The following is a 15,749-nucleotide window of genomic DNA, read 5'->3' as shown; positions in this document are numbered from 1 at the left end:
TACACGATATCCGTTGGTATCTTCAGGAAATCCACAGTCAGAGTAGAAAGCACGGCAATATCCCCAATCCTCCCAATAACCAGACGAAACACAGTTTGGGAGTCAACTAACTGGCTTTATTCACAGCTGGCATATTTATACAGTTCCCCATGCAAGGAGTTTCCATACAGTAAATCCAGGGGATTTCTCCCATCATGCAATGTGACTTTCCCAGCAGGCATTGCTGCACGAGAAGGATACTCCCACTAAGATGGACGATTAAGTGGATTATCCCCTCGTGCAGCAAAACTGACAATTTACTTTAAAATACATATTTCACACAATATTCGGTACTTTGGAATAACCGAACGTTCGGTAGGTAGCTGGGGTCGAAGCGCATACTTCGTGAGAATACCGCTCTGATCCCAGCTGAATTAACCGAACGCCGCACAGAATACATTTAAACATTGAAGTTAGTTTAAAAGTACCGAATAAGTATGGGGAACATAATGTACCGAACGCGGAACTCCCGAACGCTCTGGAAGTCCAGCGGTGTTCGGATCATTGAGTAGCCGTTTTCAGTTCCAGGCTCTCGACGACCGAACACCGCTGCAGAGACAAAGGATCCAAGATGGCCGACCGCCGCATGGTCGGTAGCCGAACGACGGCCACCTAGGAGAGCCCTTAATTACCGATTGCAACAATGTTGCAATCGGTTAATTGGTGCCACACGACCTGTGAATGTGTGGTCGACCTGGGGAGCCCGCATTCGTACGGCGAACGGCCAGGATAGCCGTGTTTCGTCGTACTAATGCTTTGTATGCTGGCAGCGTACGGCTGCCAGCATGCGAACGGCCATAATACAACACATATACATTTAACGGTACACATTATGCAGTCAGCCTACGGACAACTTGTAATGAATATAGTTTAGAAGTGGCTAGGTTTGCCACACATCACATCTAGTTGGAGAGCCCCAGCAAATTTGTACTGGATCTGTGGTAAGAAAGCCTATTCGGAGTTGCCACAGGACTGGAAAAGGGCATGTGTGTTGGGTATGCTCAAACCATCCTTCTTCTTGTTACCTATTGAAACAGGTGAGACTTTGGGTGTTAAAGTGTATGATGTGAATCATAGGAAGAAAAGGGGACCCATAGAGATAGGCGCCTGGGAAGATAATGAATGGCCTCCCCAGCGTATTATAGATTATTATGGGCCAGCCACGTGGGCAGAGGATGGTACTTTCGGATATAGAACCCCAATTTATATGCTCAACCGCATTATAAGGTTACAGGCGGTGGTTGAGATTATCACTAATGAGACCTCACAAGCGCTCAATCTTCTAGCTAAACATAATACCAAGATGAGGACAGCAGTATACCAAAATAGATTAGCCTTGGATTACCTATTGGCAGTAGAGGGAGGTGTATGTGGGAAGTTTAACCTGAGCAATTGCTGTCTTCAAATAGATGACGAAGGGCAAGCAATAGCTGAGCTTACTAGCCATATGGTTAAACTAGCGCATGTGCCTACTCAGGTATGGAAAGGGTATAATCCAAGTAGTTGGTTTGGTAGCTGGTATGAGCAGTTTGGAGGGCTTAAGGCATTGGTAGGCGGAGTCCTACTGATTTTAATGTTGTGTCTACTCCTGCCATGTCTTATTCCCTTAGTAGTTAGGTCTGTGCAAAGCCTGATAGAAAATATAGCAGAAAGGAAGGCTGCAGCACAAATAATGGCCATATATAAATATGAGGCTCTAGATCAGGGAGAACCAATGCAGGAAGATGAGTGTTGAGAGATTCACATCATAGACAAGTCTGGTCTGGTTCATGGTAACCTGAGGTGTATGCAAACCAAGGTTAAGTGATGCCTCAAGTAATTGTGAAATATCAAGAGGCATCAAAGGGGGGAATGTGGTGGAATCTCGGTAAAAATAAATTTAGTAGGCCGAGATTACCACGTGGCATGTGTACGTGCATATGCTGACGTATCGATCTGTTGGTTGCACGTGGCAAGATACGATCAGTAGTGTACGGAGCATGTGCAAGAATACCGGATGTAGTATTCCCCTCCTCCATTGTGCTGGACAAGCCATGCGGTCAAGCAGGAAGTTAATTCTTATTTGTATTGATTGGTCAAGAGAATGTGCGGGTGGAGCTTAATATGGGAGGAGTTATGTGCCTATATAAGGAGCCTGCACTATTGTCCTGGGCTTAGAACTTGTTGTATTTTGGTGACATTAGTCCCTCTGAGTCCCGATCGGTGATCCGAATAAAGAATCTCTTCCTTCCTGAAGAAACCTGTGTCCATCTCTCTGTGCTTGGCTTCCGTCAGTTTCTCCGGTATCACAAACATATGTCAAAATCATCCAAAAAAAAAAGATAGATCAAAGTCATTTGTGACGAAATGAAGCATGGCTTTTCTGCCCAAAACCAGTTCCACAGAGTCTTCTATCCTGGAGATAATTGAGAAGTAATCCAATTATCTCCAAGGACAGAGGCAAAACTCCATTAAGCACATGGCAGTAAAAAGACAGTAAAATACAATAAAATGCACAAGGTTACATTTATTACATAAAATACAGACATTCTACCTATCCCCAGATAGCTTAGATCTGAGCGCACGTTATTACCGGATGGCGCTCAGATCACATACAGTTCAATTGCCATGGAGCCAAAGTCTTTCATACAGTCTTTCAGTATACGGCTGGGCTCCATGGCAAAGCTATCTGGGGTAGCATGGCTTTGACAGTCCGCAGAAAGGCACATTCAGCCTTTCTGCAGGGAAAAAGAACAGGGGCCATAGTCTAAAGGGAACAGGCGAGCAACCAGGCTTCTCCAGTGCACAGTGGCGAGGTTGGTTTCGCCACAGTTACGGTACACAGAATAGCAGCACTGCAGCAGTAGGTTGTAGGTAAGTATTTCTGCAACAACTCGCATAAAATCAGGTTCCCTCTAATTATACCGAGCATAAAATCAGGTTTGTTCCCTCTAAGTATACCGAGCATAAAATCAGGTTTGTTCCCTCTAAGTATACCGAGCATAAAATCAGGTTCCCTCTAAGTATACCGAGCATAAAATCAGGTTCCCTCTAAGTATACCGAGCATAAAATCAGGTTCCCTCTAAGTATACCGAGTAAAAAGACAGGTTTGTTCTAAGTATACCGAGCATAAAGCAAGGTTTCCTCTAAGTATACCGAGCATAAAATCAGGTTCCCTCTAAGTATACCGAGCATAAAATCAGGTTCCCTCTAAGTATACCAAGCATAAAATCAGGTTCCCTCTAATTATACCGAGCATAAAATCAGGTTCCCTCTAATTATACCGAGCATAAAATCAGGTTTGTTCCCTCTAAGTATACCGAGCATAAAATCAGGTTCCCTCTAAGTATACCGAGCATAAAATCAGGTTCCCTCTAAGTATACCGAGTAAAAAGACAGGTTTGTTCTAAGTATACCGAGCATAAAGCAAGGTTTCCTCTAAGTATACCGAGCATAAAATCAGGTTCCCTCTAAGTATACCGAGCAAAAAGCCAGGTTGCCTCTAAGTATACCGAGCATAAAATCAGGTTCCCTCTAAGTATACCAAGCATAAAATCAGGTTCCCTCTAATTATACCGAGCATACAATCAGGTTTGTTCCCTCTACGTATACCGAGCATAAAATCAGGTTTGTTCCCTCTAAGTATACCGAGCATAAAATCAGGTTTGTTCCCTCTAAGTATACCGAGCATAAAATCAGGTTCCCTCTAAGTATACCGAGCATAAAGCCAGGTTTGTTCCCTCTAAGTATACCGAGCATAAAATCAGGTTCCCTCTAAGTATACCGAGCATAAAGCCAGGTTCCCTCTAAGTATACCGAGCATAAAGCCAGGTTCCCTCTAAGTATACCGAGCATAAAGCCAGGTTCCCTCTAATTATACCGAGCATAAAATCAGTGTGGCGAAACCGACCTCGCCACGTGTCCTTGGAGGGGGCTGATTGCCCGCCTCTTGCCTTTGGACTATGGACCAGACTTTATGGGAATGTGATACCCCAGATAGCCATACCATGGAGCCTATTCATATAATGAAAGACTATGGGAAAGACTTTAGCTCCATGGCAATTGTACTGTGTGAGTAGGATCTGCGCGCTATTCGGTAGTTTTGTGCGTGCAGATCCCAGCTATCTGGGGATAGGTGAAATGTCTGTGTGTTATGTGTAAATGTGACTTTATGTATTTTAAAGTGTTTTATGTTGTTTTGCAACCATGTGGTTAATGGAGTCTGCCTTTAGTCCTGGGTAATTGGATTACTTCTCCAATTAACTCCAGGGCAGAAGCGTGGAAACCAGGGTGCATTGTGGGGATGTTTTTCTGCCAGCCAGAAAGGAACAAAAGATACTTTTAGTAACTTTTGAACCCCTGGTCGGATTCATGCCATTTTTTAATATGTTGTTCCCCTGAATGGATTGATTGTGGATGTGTATTTTTATGTGAATGTGATGTATGGTTTTAAAGTTATGAAAGTTGTGTAAAAGTATATTTTACACTGTATGCATAATGGGATTATGTGTCACACTAAGGGGAGGGGATGTGTGGGAGGTAACATCTATGTCATTGGTTCTTTTATGCCTCCCCCTGGGTGTGGCCTGTATGTGTGAGTTGGAAATAAAAGCCAGGCTGGATGAGCCAGTCCAGAGTTCCTGTTTTACCCTCAAAGTGATGTGTCGTCTCATTATTGGGGGAAGGATTTAATGTATGCTGTTCCAGTTGACTGCTAGGAGTACAAGCCTATTCGTATGGTTCGTATTCAATGGTCTACAGCATTCATACGCTTGGGAGAATTTAAAGGTTTCTCGGATTCGGTGATTATGGTGTCTGCCAGAGTGCTTGGAGTCCTCAGGAAGCAATAGGAGCATCAATTAACGGAGGTACCAAGTCGGGGTGCCAGGCGATCCGTTACAATCAGGTTCCTTCTAATTATACCGAGCATAAAGCCAGGTTCCCTCTAAGTAAACCGAGCATAAAATCAGGTTCCCTCTAAGTATACCGAGCATAAAATCAGGTTCCCTCTAAGTATACCGAGCATAAAATCAGGTTCCCTCTAAGTATACCAAGCATCAAATCAGGTTCCCTCTAATTATACCGAGCATAAAATCAGGTTCCTTCTAATTATACCGAGCATAAAGCCAGGTTCCCTCTAATTATACCGAGCATAAAATCAGGTTCCCTCTAAGTAAACCGAGCATAAAATCAGGTTCCCTCTAAGTATACCGAGCATAAAATCAGGTTCCCTCTAATTATACCGAGCATAAAATCAGGTTCCCTCTAATTATACCGAGCATAAAGCCAGGTTCCCTCTAATTATACCGAGCATAAAATCAGGTTCCCTCTAATTATACCGAGCATAAAATCAGGTTCCCTCTAAGTATACCGAGCATAAAGCCAGGTTCCCTCTAAGTATACCGAGCATAAAGCCAGGTTCCCTCTAATTATACCGAGCATAAAATCAGGTTCCCTCTAATTATACCGAGCATAAAGCCAGGTTCCCTCTAATTATACCGAGCATAAAATCAGGTTCCCTCTAATTATACCGAGCATAAAATCAGGTTCCCTCTAAGTATACCGAGCATAAAGCCAGGTTCCCTCTAAGTATACCGAGCATAAAATCAGGTTCCCTCTAAGTATACCGAGCATAAAATCAGGTTCCCTCTAATTATACCGAGCATAAAATCAGGTTCCCTCTAATTATACCGAGCATAAAATCAGGTTCCCTCTAATTATACCGAGCATAAAGCCAGGTTCCCTCTAATTATACCGAGCATAAAATCAGGTTCCCTCTAATTATACCGAGCATAAAATCAGGTTCCCTCTAAGTATACCGAGCATAAAGCCAGGTTCCCTCTACGTATACCGAGCATAAAATCAGGTTCCCTCTAAGTATACCGAGCATAAAATCAGGTTCCCTCTAATTATACCGAGCATAAAATCAGGTTCCCTCTAATTATACCGAGCATAAAGCCAGGTTCCCTCTAAGTATACCGAGCATAAAGCCAGGTTCCCTCTAAGTATACCGAGCATAAAGCCAGGTTCCCTCTAATTATACCGAGCATAAAATCAGGTTCCCTCTAATTATACCGAGCATAAAGCCAGGTTCCCTCTAAGTATAACAAGCATAAAGCCAGGTTCCCTCTAAGTATACCGAGCATAAAATCAGGTTCCCTCTAAGTATACCGAGCATAAAATCAGGTTCCCTCTAAGTATACCGAGCATAAAATCAGGTTCCCTCTAATTATACCGAGCATAAAATCAGGTTCCCTCTAATTATACCGAGCATCAAGCCAGGTTCCCTCTAATTATACCGAGCATAAAATCAGGTTCCCTCTAATTATACCGAGCATAAAATCAGGTTCCCTCTAAGTATACCGAGCATAAAGCCAGGTTCCCTCTAAGTATACCGAGCATAAAATCAGGTTCCCTCTAATTATACCGAGCATAAAATCAGGTTCCCTCTAATTATACCGAGCATAAAGCCAGGTTCCCTCTAAGTATACCGAGCATAAAGCCAGGTTCCCTCTAAGTATACCGAGCATAAAGCCAGGTTCCCTCTAAGTATACCGAGCATAAAATCAGGTTCCCTCTAAGTATACCGAGCATAAAATCAGGTTCCCTCTAATTATACCGAGCATAAAATCAGGTTCCCTCTAATTATACCGAGCATCAAGCCAGGTTCCCTCTAATTATACCGAGCATAAAATCAGGTTCCCTCTAATTATACCGAGCATAAAATCAGGTTCCCTCTAAGTATACCGAGCATAAAGCCAGGTTCCCTCTAAGTATACCGAGCATAAAATCAGGTTCCCTCTAATTATACCGAGCATAAAATCAGGTTCCCTCTAATTATACCGAGCATAAAGCCAGGTTCCTTCTAAGTATACCGAGCATAAAGCCAGGTTCCCTCTAAGTATACCGAGCATAAAGCCAGGTTTCCTCTAATTATACCGAGCATAAAATCAGGTTCCCTCTAATTATACCGAGCATAAAGCCAGGTTCCCTCTAAGTATACCGAGCATAAAGCCAGGTTCCCTCTAATTATACCGAGCATAAAGCCAGGTTCCCTCTAATTATACCGAGCATAAAGCCAGGTTCCCCCTAAGTATACCGAGCATAAAATCAGGTTCCCTCTAAGTATACCAAGCATAAAATCAGGTTCCCTCTAATTATACCGAGCATAAAGCCAGGTTCCCTCTAATTATACCGAGCATAAAATCAGGTTCCCTCTAAGTATACCGAGCATAAAATCAGGTTCCCTCTAAGTATACCGAGCATAAAGCCAGGTTCCCTCTAAGTATACCGAGCATAAAATCAGGTTCCCTCTAAGTATACCGAGCATAAAGCCAGGTTCCCTCTAATTATACCGAGCATAAAGCCAGGTTCCCTCTAAGTATACCGAGCATAAAGCCAGGTTCCCTCTAATTATACCGAGCATAAAGCCAGGTTCCCTCTAAGTATACCGAGCATAAAATCAGGTTCCCTCTAAGTATACCGAGCATAAAATCAGGTTCCCTCTAAGTATACCGAGCATAAAATCAGGTTCCCTCTAAGTATACCGAGCATAAAGCCAGGTTCCCTCTACTTATACCGAGCATAAAGCCAGGTTCCCTCTAAGTATACCGAGCATAAAGCCAGGTTCCCTCTAAGTATACCGAGCATAAAGCCAGGTTCCCTCTAAGTATACCGAGCATAAAATCAGGTTCCCTCTAAGTATACCGAGCATAAAGCCAGGTTCCCTCTAAGTATACCGAGCATAAAGCCAGGTTCCCTCTAAGTATACCGAGCATAAAATCAGGTTCCCTCTAAGTATACCGAGCATAAAATCAGGTTCCCTCTAAGTATACCGAGCATAAAGCCAGGTTCCCTCTAAGTATACCGAGCATAAAATCAGGTTCCCTCTAAGTATACCGAGCATAAAATCAGGTTCCCTCTAAGTATACCGAGCATAAAATCAGGTTCCCTCTAAGTATACCGAGCATAAAATCAGGTTCCCTCTAATTATACCGAGCATAAAATCAGGTTCCCTCTAAGTATACCGAGCATAAAATCAGGTTCCCTCTAAGTATACCGAGCATAAAATCAGGTTCCCTCTAAGTATACCGAGCATAAAATCAGGTTCCCTCTAAGTATACCAAGCATAAAATCAGGTTCCCTCTAAGTATACCGAGCATAAAGCCAGGTTCCCTCTAAGTATACCGAGCATAAAATCAGGTTCCCTCTAAGTATACCGAGCATAAAGCCAGGTTCCCTCTAAGTATACCGAGCATAAAGCCAGGTTCCCTCTAATTATACCGAGCATAAAGCCAGGTTCCCTCTAATTATACCGAGCATAAAATCAGGTTCCCTCTAAGTATACCGAGCATAAAGCCAGGTTCCCTCTAAGTATACCGAGCATAAAGCCAGGTTCCCTCTAATTATACCGAGCATAAAGCCAGGTTCCCTCTAAGTATACCGAGCATAAAGCCAGGTTCCCTCTAAGTATACCGAGCATAAAGCCAGGTTCCCTCTAAGTATACCGAGCATAAAATCAGGTTCCCTCTAAGTATACCGAGCATAAAATCAGGTTCCCTCTAAGTATACCGAGCATAAAGCCAGGTTCCCTCTAAGTATACCGAGCATAAAATCAGGTTCCCTCTAATTATACCGAGCATAAAATCAGGTTCCCTCTAAGTATACCGAGCATAAAGCCAGGTTCCCTCTAATTATACCGAGCATAAAGCCAGGTTCCCTCTAATTATACCGAGCATAAAATCAGGTTCCCTCTAAGTATACCGAGCATAAAATCAGGTTCCCTCTAAGTATACCGAGCATAAAATCAGGTTCCCTCTAAGTATACCGAGCATAAAATCAGGTTCCCTCTAAGTATACCGAGCATAAAATCAGGTTCCCTCTAAGTATACCGAGCATAAAGCCAGGTTCCCTCTAAGTATACCGAGCATAAAGCCAGGTTCCCTCTAAGTATACCGAGCATAAAATCAGGTTCCCTCTAAGTATACCGAGCATAAAATCAGGTTCCCTCTAAGTATACCGAGCATAAAGCCAGGTTCCCTCTAAGTATACCGAGCATAAAGCCAGGTTCCTTCTAAGTATACCGAGCATAAAATCAGGTTCCCTCTAATTATACCGAGCATAAAATCAGGTTCCCTCTAAGTATACCGAGCATAAAGCCAGGTTCCCTCTAATTATACCGAGCATAAAGCCAGGTTCCCTCTAATTATACCGAGCATAAAATCAGGTTCCCTCTAAGTATACCGAGCATAAAATCAGGTTCCCTCTAAGTATACCGAGCATAAAATCAGGTTCCCTCTAAGTATACCGAACATAAAATCAGGTTCCCTCTAAGTATACCGAGCATAAAATCAGGTTCCCTCTAAGTATACCGAGCATAAAGCCAGGTTCCCTCTAAGTATACCGAGCATAAAGCCAGGTTCCCTCTAAGTATACCGAGCATAAAATCAGGTTCCCTCTAAGTATACCGAGCATAAAATCAGGTTCCCTCTAAGTATACCGAGCATAAAGACAGGTTCCCTCTAAGTATACCGAGCATAAAATCAGGGTTGTTCCCGCTAAAGAAAGAGAGAGAGACCTTTAATAAGAAACCAATGATCTCCAAAGCTTTACGGTTACCTTGCATTATACCAATGTCCAATATTTGCTGCCTTTGACCATATAATAAAAATGATAATAGAAACAAAAGTATGACTCATACATTCTAAGTTTCTTTTCCTCTGCTCAGAGTACGTCATTAGGAGAACTATTTAAAGAGACACTATAGTCACCCAGACCACTTCAGCTGACGTATATTAGTACATATCCCTGAGTGCACTCCATGCCTTTTATCACACACTCTCCCCATTACCCCCAGCCCCCCATGCTGTGGCTGTACCTGTCTCCTGGTTGAAGTATATTAGTACATATCCCTGAGTGCACCCCATGCCTTTTATCACACACTCCCCCCATTACCCCCAGCCCCCCATTACCCCCAGCCCCCCATGCTGTGGCTGTACCTGTCTCCTGGTTGAAGTATATTAGTACATATCCCTGAGTGCACTCCATGCCTTTTATCACACACTCTCCCCATTACCCCCAGCCCCCCATTACCCCCAGCCCCCCATGCTGTGGCTGTACCTGTCTCCTGGTTGAAGTATATTAGTACATATCCCTGAGTGCACTCCATGTCTTTTATCACACACTCTCCCCATTACCCCCAGCCCCCCCCCCCATTACCCCCAGCCCCCCATGCTGTGGCTGTACCTGTCTCCTGGTTGAAGTATATTAGTACATATCCCTGATTGCACTCCATGTCTTTTATCACACACTCCCCCCATTACCCCCAGCCCCCCATGCTGTGCCTGTACCTGTCTCCTGGTTGAAGTATATTAGTACATATCCCTGAGTGCACTCCATGCCTTTTATCACACACTCTCCCCATTACCCCCAGCCCCCCCATTACCCCCAGCCCCCCATGCTGTGTCTGTACCTGTCTCCTGGTTGAAGTATATTAGTACATATCCCTGAGTGCACTCCATGCCTTTTATCACACACTCTCCCCATTACCCCCAGCCCCCCCATGCTGTGGCTGTACCTGTCTCCTGGTTGAAGTATATTAGTACATATCCCTGAGTGCACTCCATGCCTTTTATCACACACTCTCCCCATTACCCCCAGCCCCCCCATTACCCCCAGCCCCCCATGCTGTGGCTGTACCTGTCTCCTGGTTGAAGTATATTAGTACATATCCCTGAGTGCACTCCATGCCTTTTATCACACACTCTCCCCATTACCCCCAGCCCCCCATTACCCCCAGCCCCCCATGCTGTGGCTGTACCTGTCTCCTGGTTGAAGTATATTAGTACATATCCCTGAGTGCACTCCATGCCTTTTATCACACACTCTCCCCATTACCCCCAGCCCCCCCATTACCCCCAGCCCCCCATGCTGTGTCTGTACCTGTCTCCTGGTTGAAGTATATTAGTACATATCCCTGAGTGCACTCCATGCCTTTTATCACACACTCTCCCCATTACCCCCAGCCCCCCCATGCTGTGGCTGTACCTGTCTCCTGGTTGAAGTATATTAGTACATATCCCTGAGTGCACTCCATGCCTTTTATCACACACTCTCCCCATTACCCCCAGCCCCCCCATTACCCCCAGCCCCCCATGCTGTGGCTGTACCTGTCTCCTGGTTGAAGTATATTAGTACATATCCCTGAGTGCACTCCATGCCTTTTATCACACACTCTCCCCATTACCCCCAGCCCCCCATTACCCCCAGCCCCCCATGCTGTGGCTGTACCTGTCTCCTGGTTGAAGTATATTAGTACATATCCCTGAGTGCACTCCATGCCTTTTATCACACACTCTCCCCATTACCCCCAGCCCCCCCCATTACCCCCAGCCCCCCATGCTGTGTCTGTACCTGTCTCCTGGTTGAAGTATATTAGTACATATCCCTGAGTGCACTCCATGCCTTTTATCACACACTCTCCCCATTACCCCCAGCCCCCCCATGCTGTGGCTGTACCTGTCTCCTGGTTGAAGTATATTAGTACATATCCCTGAGTGCACTCCATGCCTTTTATCACACACTCTCCCCATTACCCCCAGCCCCCCCATTACCCCCAGCCCCCCATGCTGTGGCTGTACCTGTCTCCTGGTTGAAGTATATTAGTACATATCCCTGAGTGCACTCCATGCCTTTTATCACACACTCTCCCCATTACCCCCAGCCCCCCCATTACCCCCAGCCCCCCATGCTGTGGCTGTACCTGTCTCCTGGTTGAAGTATATTAGTACATATCCCTGAGTGCACTCCATGCCTTTTATCACACACTCTCCCCATTACCCCCAGCCCCCCCATTACCCCCAGCCCCCCATGCTGTGGCTGTACCTGTCTCCTGGTTGAAGTATATTAGTACATATCCCTGAGTGCACTCCATGCCTTTTATCACACACTCTCCCCATTACCCCCAGCCCCCCATTACCCCCAGCCCCCCATGCTGTGCCTGTACCTGTCTCCTGGTTGAAGTATATTAGTACATATCCCTGAGTGCACTCCATGCCTTTTATCACACACTCTCCCCATTACCCCCAGCCCCCCATTACCCCCAGCCCCCCATTACCCCCAGCCCCCCATGCTGTGGCTGTACCTGTCTCCTGGTTGAAGTATATTAGTACATATCCCTGAGTGCACTCCATGCCTTTTATCACACACTCTCCCCATTACCCCCAGCCCCCCCATTACCCCCAGCCCCCCATTACCCCCAGCCCCCCATGCTGTGCCTGTACCTGTCTCCTGGTTGAAGTATATTAGTACATATCCCTGAGTGCACTCCATGCCTTTTATCACACACTCTCCCCATTACCCCCAGCCCCCCCCCATTACCCCCAGCCCCCCCATGCTGTGCCTGTACCTGTCTCCTGGTTGAAGTATATTAGTACATATCCCTGAGTGCACTCCATGTCTTTTATCACACACTCTCCCCATTACCCCCAGCCCCCCATTACCCCCAGCCCCCCATGCTGTGGCTGTACCTGTCTCCTGGTTGAAGTATATTAGTACATATCCCTGAGTGCACTCCATGCCTTTTATCACACACTCTCCCCATTACCCCCAGCCCCCCATTACCCCCAGCCCCCCATGCTGTGTCTGTACCTGTCTCCTGGTTGAAGTATATTAGTACATATCCCTGAGTGCACTCCATGCCTTTTATCACACACTCTCCCCATTACCCCCAGCCCCCCATTACCCCCAGCCCCCCATGCTGTGCCTGTACCTGTCTCCTGGTTGAAGTATATTAGTACATATCCCTGAGTGCACTCCATGCCTTTTATCACACACTCTCCCCATTACCCCCAGCCCCCCATTACCCCCAGCCCCCCATTACCCCCAGCCCCCCATGCTGTGGCTGTACCTGTCTCCTGGTTGAAGTATATTAGTACATATCCCTGAGTGCACTCCATGCCTTTTATCACACACTCTCCCCATTACCCCCAGCCCCCCCATTACCCCCAGCCCCCCATTACCCCCAGCCCCCCATGCTGTGCCTGTACCTGTCTCCTGGTTGAAGTATATTAGTACATATCCCTGAGTGCACTCCATGCCTTTTATCACACACTCTCCCCATTACCCCCAGCCCCCCCATTACCCCCAGCCCCCCATGCTGTGGCTGTACCTGTCTCCTGGTTGAAGTATATTAGTACATATCCCTGAGTGCACTCCATGCCTTTTATCACACACTCTCCCCATTACCCCCAGCCCCCCCCCCCATTACCCCCAGCCCCCCCATGCTGTGCCTGTACCTGTCTCCTGGTTGAAGTATATTAGTACATATCCCTGAGTGCACTCCATGTCTTTTATCACACACTCTCCCCATTACCCCCAGCCCCCCATTACCCCCAGCCCCCCATGCTGTGGCTGTACCTGTCTCCTGGTTGAAGTATATTAGTACATATCCCTGAGTGCACTCCATGTCTTTTATCACACACTCTCCTCCATTCGATTTCTTTTTGCTCCCGAAATAAACCATTAACTTGTTCTTCATCTGTTTCAGCTTCTCGGGCCCCAAATCCCACTGAAGGGCCACAGGGAACTGGTAGCCGTCCCCCATCCCCAGCGCGGAGTGTGAGTGTCTCTGAGTGTGAGTGTCTCTAAGTGTGGGTGTCTCTCAGTGTGGGTGTCTCAGTGTGAGAGTCTCTGAGTGTGAGTGTCTCTGAGTGTGAGTGTCTCTAAGTGTGAGTGTCTGGCAGTGTGAGTGTCTGGCAGTGTGAGTGTCTCTGAGTGTGGGTGTCTCAGTGTGAGTGTCTCTCAGTATGAGTGTCTCTCAGTGTGGGTGTCTCTCAGTGTGGGTGTCTCATTGTGAGTGTCTCTGAGTGTGAGTCTGATTGTGAGGGTTTCTCTTTGTGAGTGTGAGTGTCTCTCTGTGGAGTCAGTGTGAGTGCTAGTTGGTGCTTTCCTGTCTGTGAATATATTTTCTGTTCTATTTGTTACATAATTCATTTAGTTTCACTTTCATTTATTTATCATTTCCTTCATTTCCTCGAACTGAGACAGTCAGAGAGAGAGAGACAGAATGAGACAGTCAGAGAGAGAGACAGACAGACAGAATGAGACAGCCAGAGGGAGACTTGAATGAGAATCAGAGAGAGACTGACAGAATAAAAGAGAGAGTCAGAGAGAGACTGAAAGAGAGAAAGTGTGAGAGAGAGAAAGAGAGAGAAACACTCAGAAAGAGGGACTGAGATAGTCAGACAGAGACAGACAGCTTGAGAGAGAGGCACTCACACAGAGCAAGACTAAGAGAGAAAGAGAGAGACACTGAGAGAGACAGTCAGAGAAAGAGAGTCTGAGAGACAGTCATTGATTGAGAGAGAGACAGCCAGAGGGAGAGAGACAGCGAGACAGTCAGAGAAAGAGAGACTGAGAGACAGTGAGAGAGAGATTGATTGATAGAGAAACAGTCAGGGTGAGAGATTAAGAGAGAGACAGTCAGAGGGAGAGATTGATTGATTGAGAGAGAGACAGTCAGGGAGAGAGATTGAGAGAGAGACAGTCAGAGGGAGAGAAAGACTAACAGGGTTATTCACTAAAAAGACCGAATTCTCAGGTTTATTAAAGCCAAATGCAGTCAGGATTCTGTCTGTCCGACTGATTCTGAAACATTCATTTTGAAGCATTTAAAAAATAATTTAACCCCTTAAGGACCAAACTTCTGGAATAAAGGGGTTAAATCTGCAGCCAAATTAATTTACAGAGTCTGAGCTTTATCAATAACTGCATAGCGGCTGATGATTAACTGGATGCACCTGTCAGGACAGAAGTTCACAGATTATCATTCACTTGCTTTTCGGAAGTCGATTGATTTGAAGAATTATTTACCTTTGCTAGCCAACCGCCACGTGAAGAAAGTAAAAATAAAATAAACAAATAATCCTGTGGGGGTCAATAAGATCTCCATATTGCTATAAGTGAGGTTGTAAACCACCGTATGCCCCCACCTGCAATTGCCAACCAGTCGTTGGGACTTGTGAAGAAACGAGGTGGGGGGAAGGGGGCAGACCGAAGTGGTCCTGGTGCCTATAGTGTGTCACATATTCATCCTCACCGTATGATTTCTGCAGTAGAAATTGCCTTCCTGGCTATAACGGAAGTGCCGCTCAGCAGCCCTGGGCCAGTATACCTGACTTTTGCACCATGTTGGTGGACGCTGCAGATCCAAGCCATATATTATAGCCCCACGTCCGCCCACGGTATTGACGACGTCAACGTGCAGATGACGTCAGGCAAATGACGCGCACGCACTTTTTGGGGTCATAGGCCAGTTATGGCCAATCAAATCGGTAGGGGGCTTATTTAAACTAATTTTTACTTTCTCTCATTGCCCTGTCGTGGTTTCCCTTAGATGGTTATCCGAGAGTGTGTTCCTGATCGTGTGTTTCTGGTTATTGACTTTGGCATTGTGGTGGAATCTCGGTAAAAAAATAAATTTAGTAGGCCGAGATTGCCACGTGGTATGTGCACGTGCATATGCTGATGTATCGGTCGGTTGGTTGCACCTGGCAACGATACAATCAGTAGTGTAAGGAGCATGTGCAGGAATACAGGATATACGAGTATTCCCCTCCTCCATTGTGCTGGGCAAGCCATGTGGTCAAACAGGAATTTAGTCTCTATTCTGTTGATTGGGTAAGAGTATGTGTAGGTTGAACTGATTATAGGAGGAGCTATATGTCTATAT

The 15,749-nt window shown here is 45.7% G+C and overlaps 1 protein-coding gene across 2 annotated transcripts in view; it reads right to left on the bottom strand.

The window, feature by feature from the left end:
- PARP14 (poly(ADP-ribose) polymerase family member 14) overlaps nt 1-13,665 on the bottom strand; it is a 189,427-nt gene extending 175,762 nt beyond the window's left edge. Inside the window, exon 1 of one of the 2 annotated variants that reach the window (XM_063429155.1) lies at nt 13,436-13,665. In XM_063429155.1, coding sequence (XP_063285225.1) covers nt 13,436-13,622 — 187 coding nt within the window. In that variant the 5' untranslated portion in view covers nt 13,623-13,665. Of the gene's footprint in view, nt 1-10,138; nt 10,203-13,435 lie in introns of those variants that run through there. The other variant, XM_063429154.1, reaches the window with a different exon arrangement.
- Nucleotides 13,666-15,749: the final 2,084 nt, after the last annotated feature.

Source organism: Pelobates fuscus, chromosome 8 (genome assembly GCF_036172605.1).
Source record: "Pelobates fuscus isolate aPelFus1 chromosome 8, aPelFus1.pri, whole genome shotgun sequence".
Lineage (NCBI taxonomy): Eukaryota > Metazoa > Chordata > Amphibia > Anura > Pelobatidae > Pelobates > Pelobates fuscus.
The sequence above is the reverse complement of the archived record's forward strand: the minus strand, read 5'-3'. Positions and strand labels throughout refer to the sequence as shown.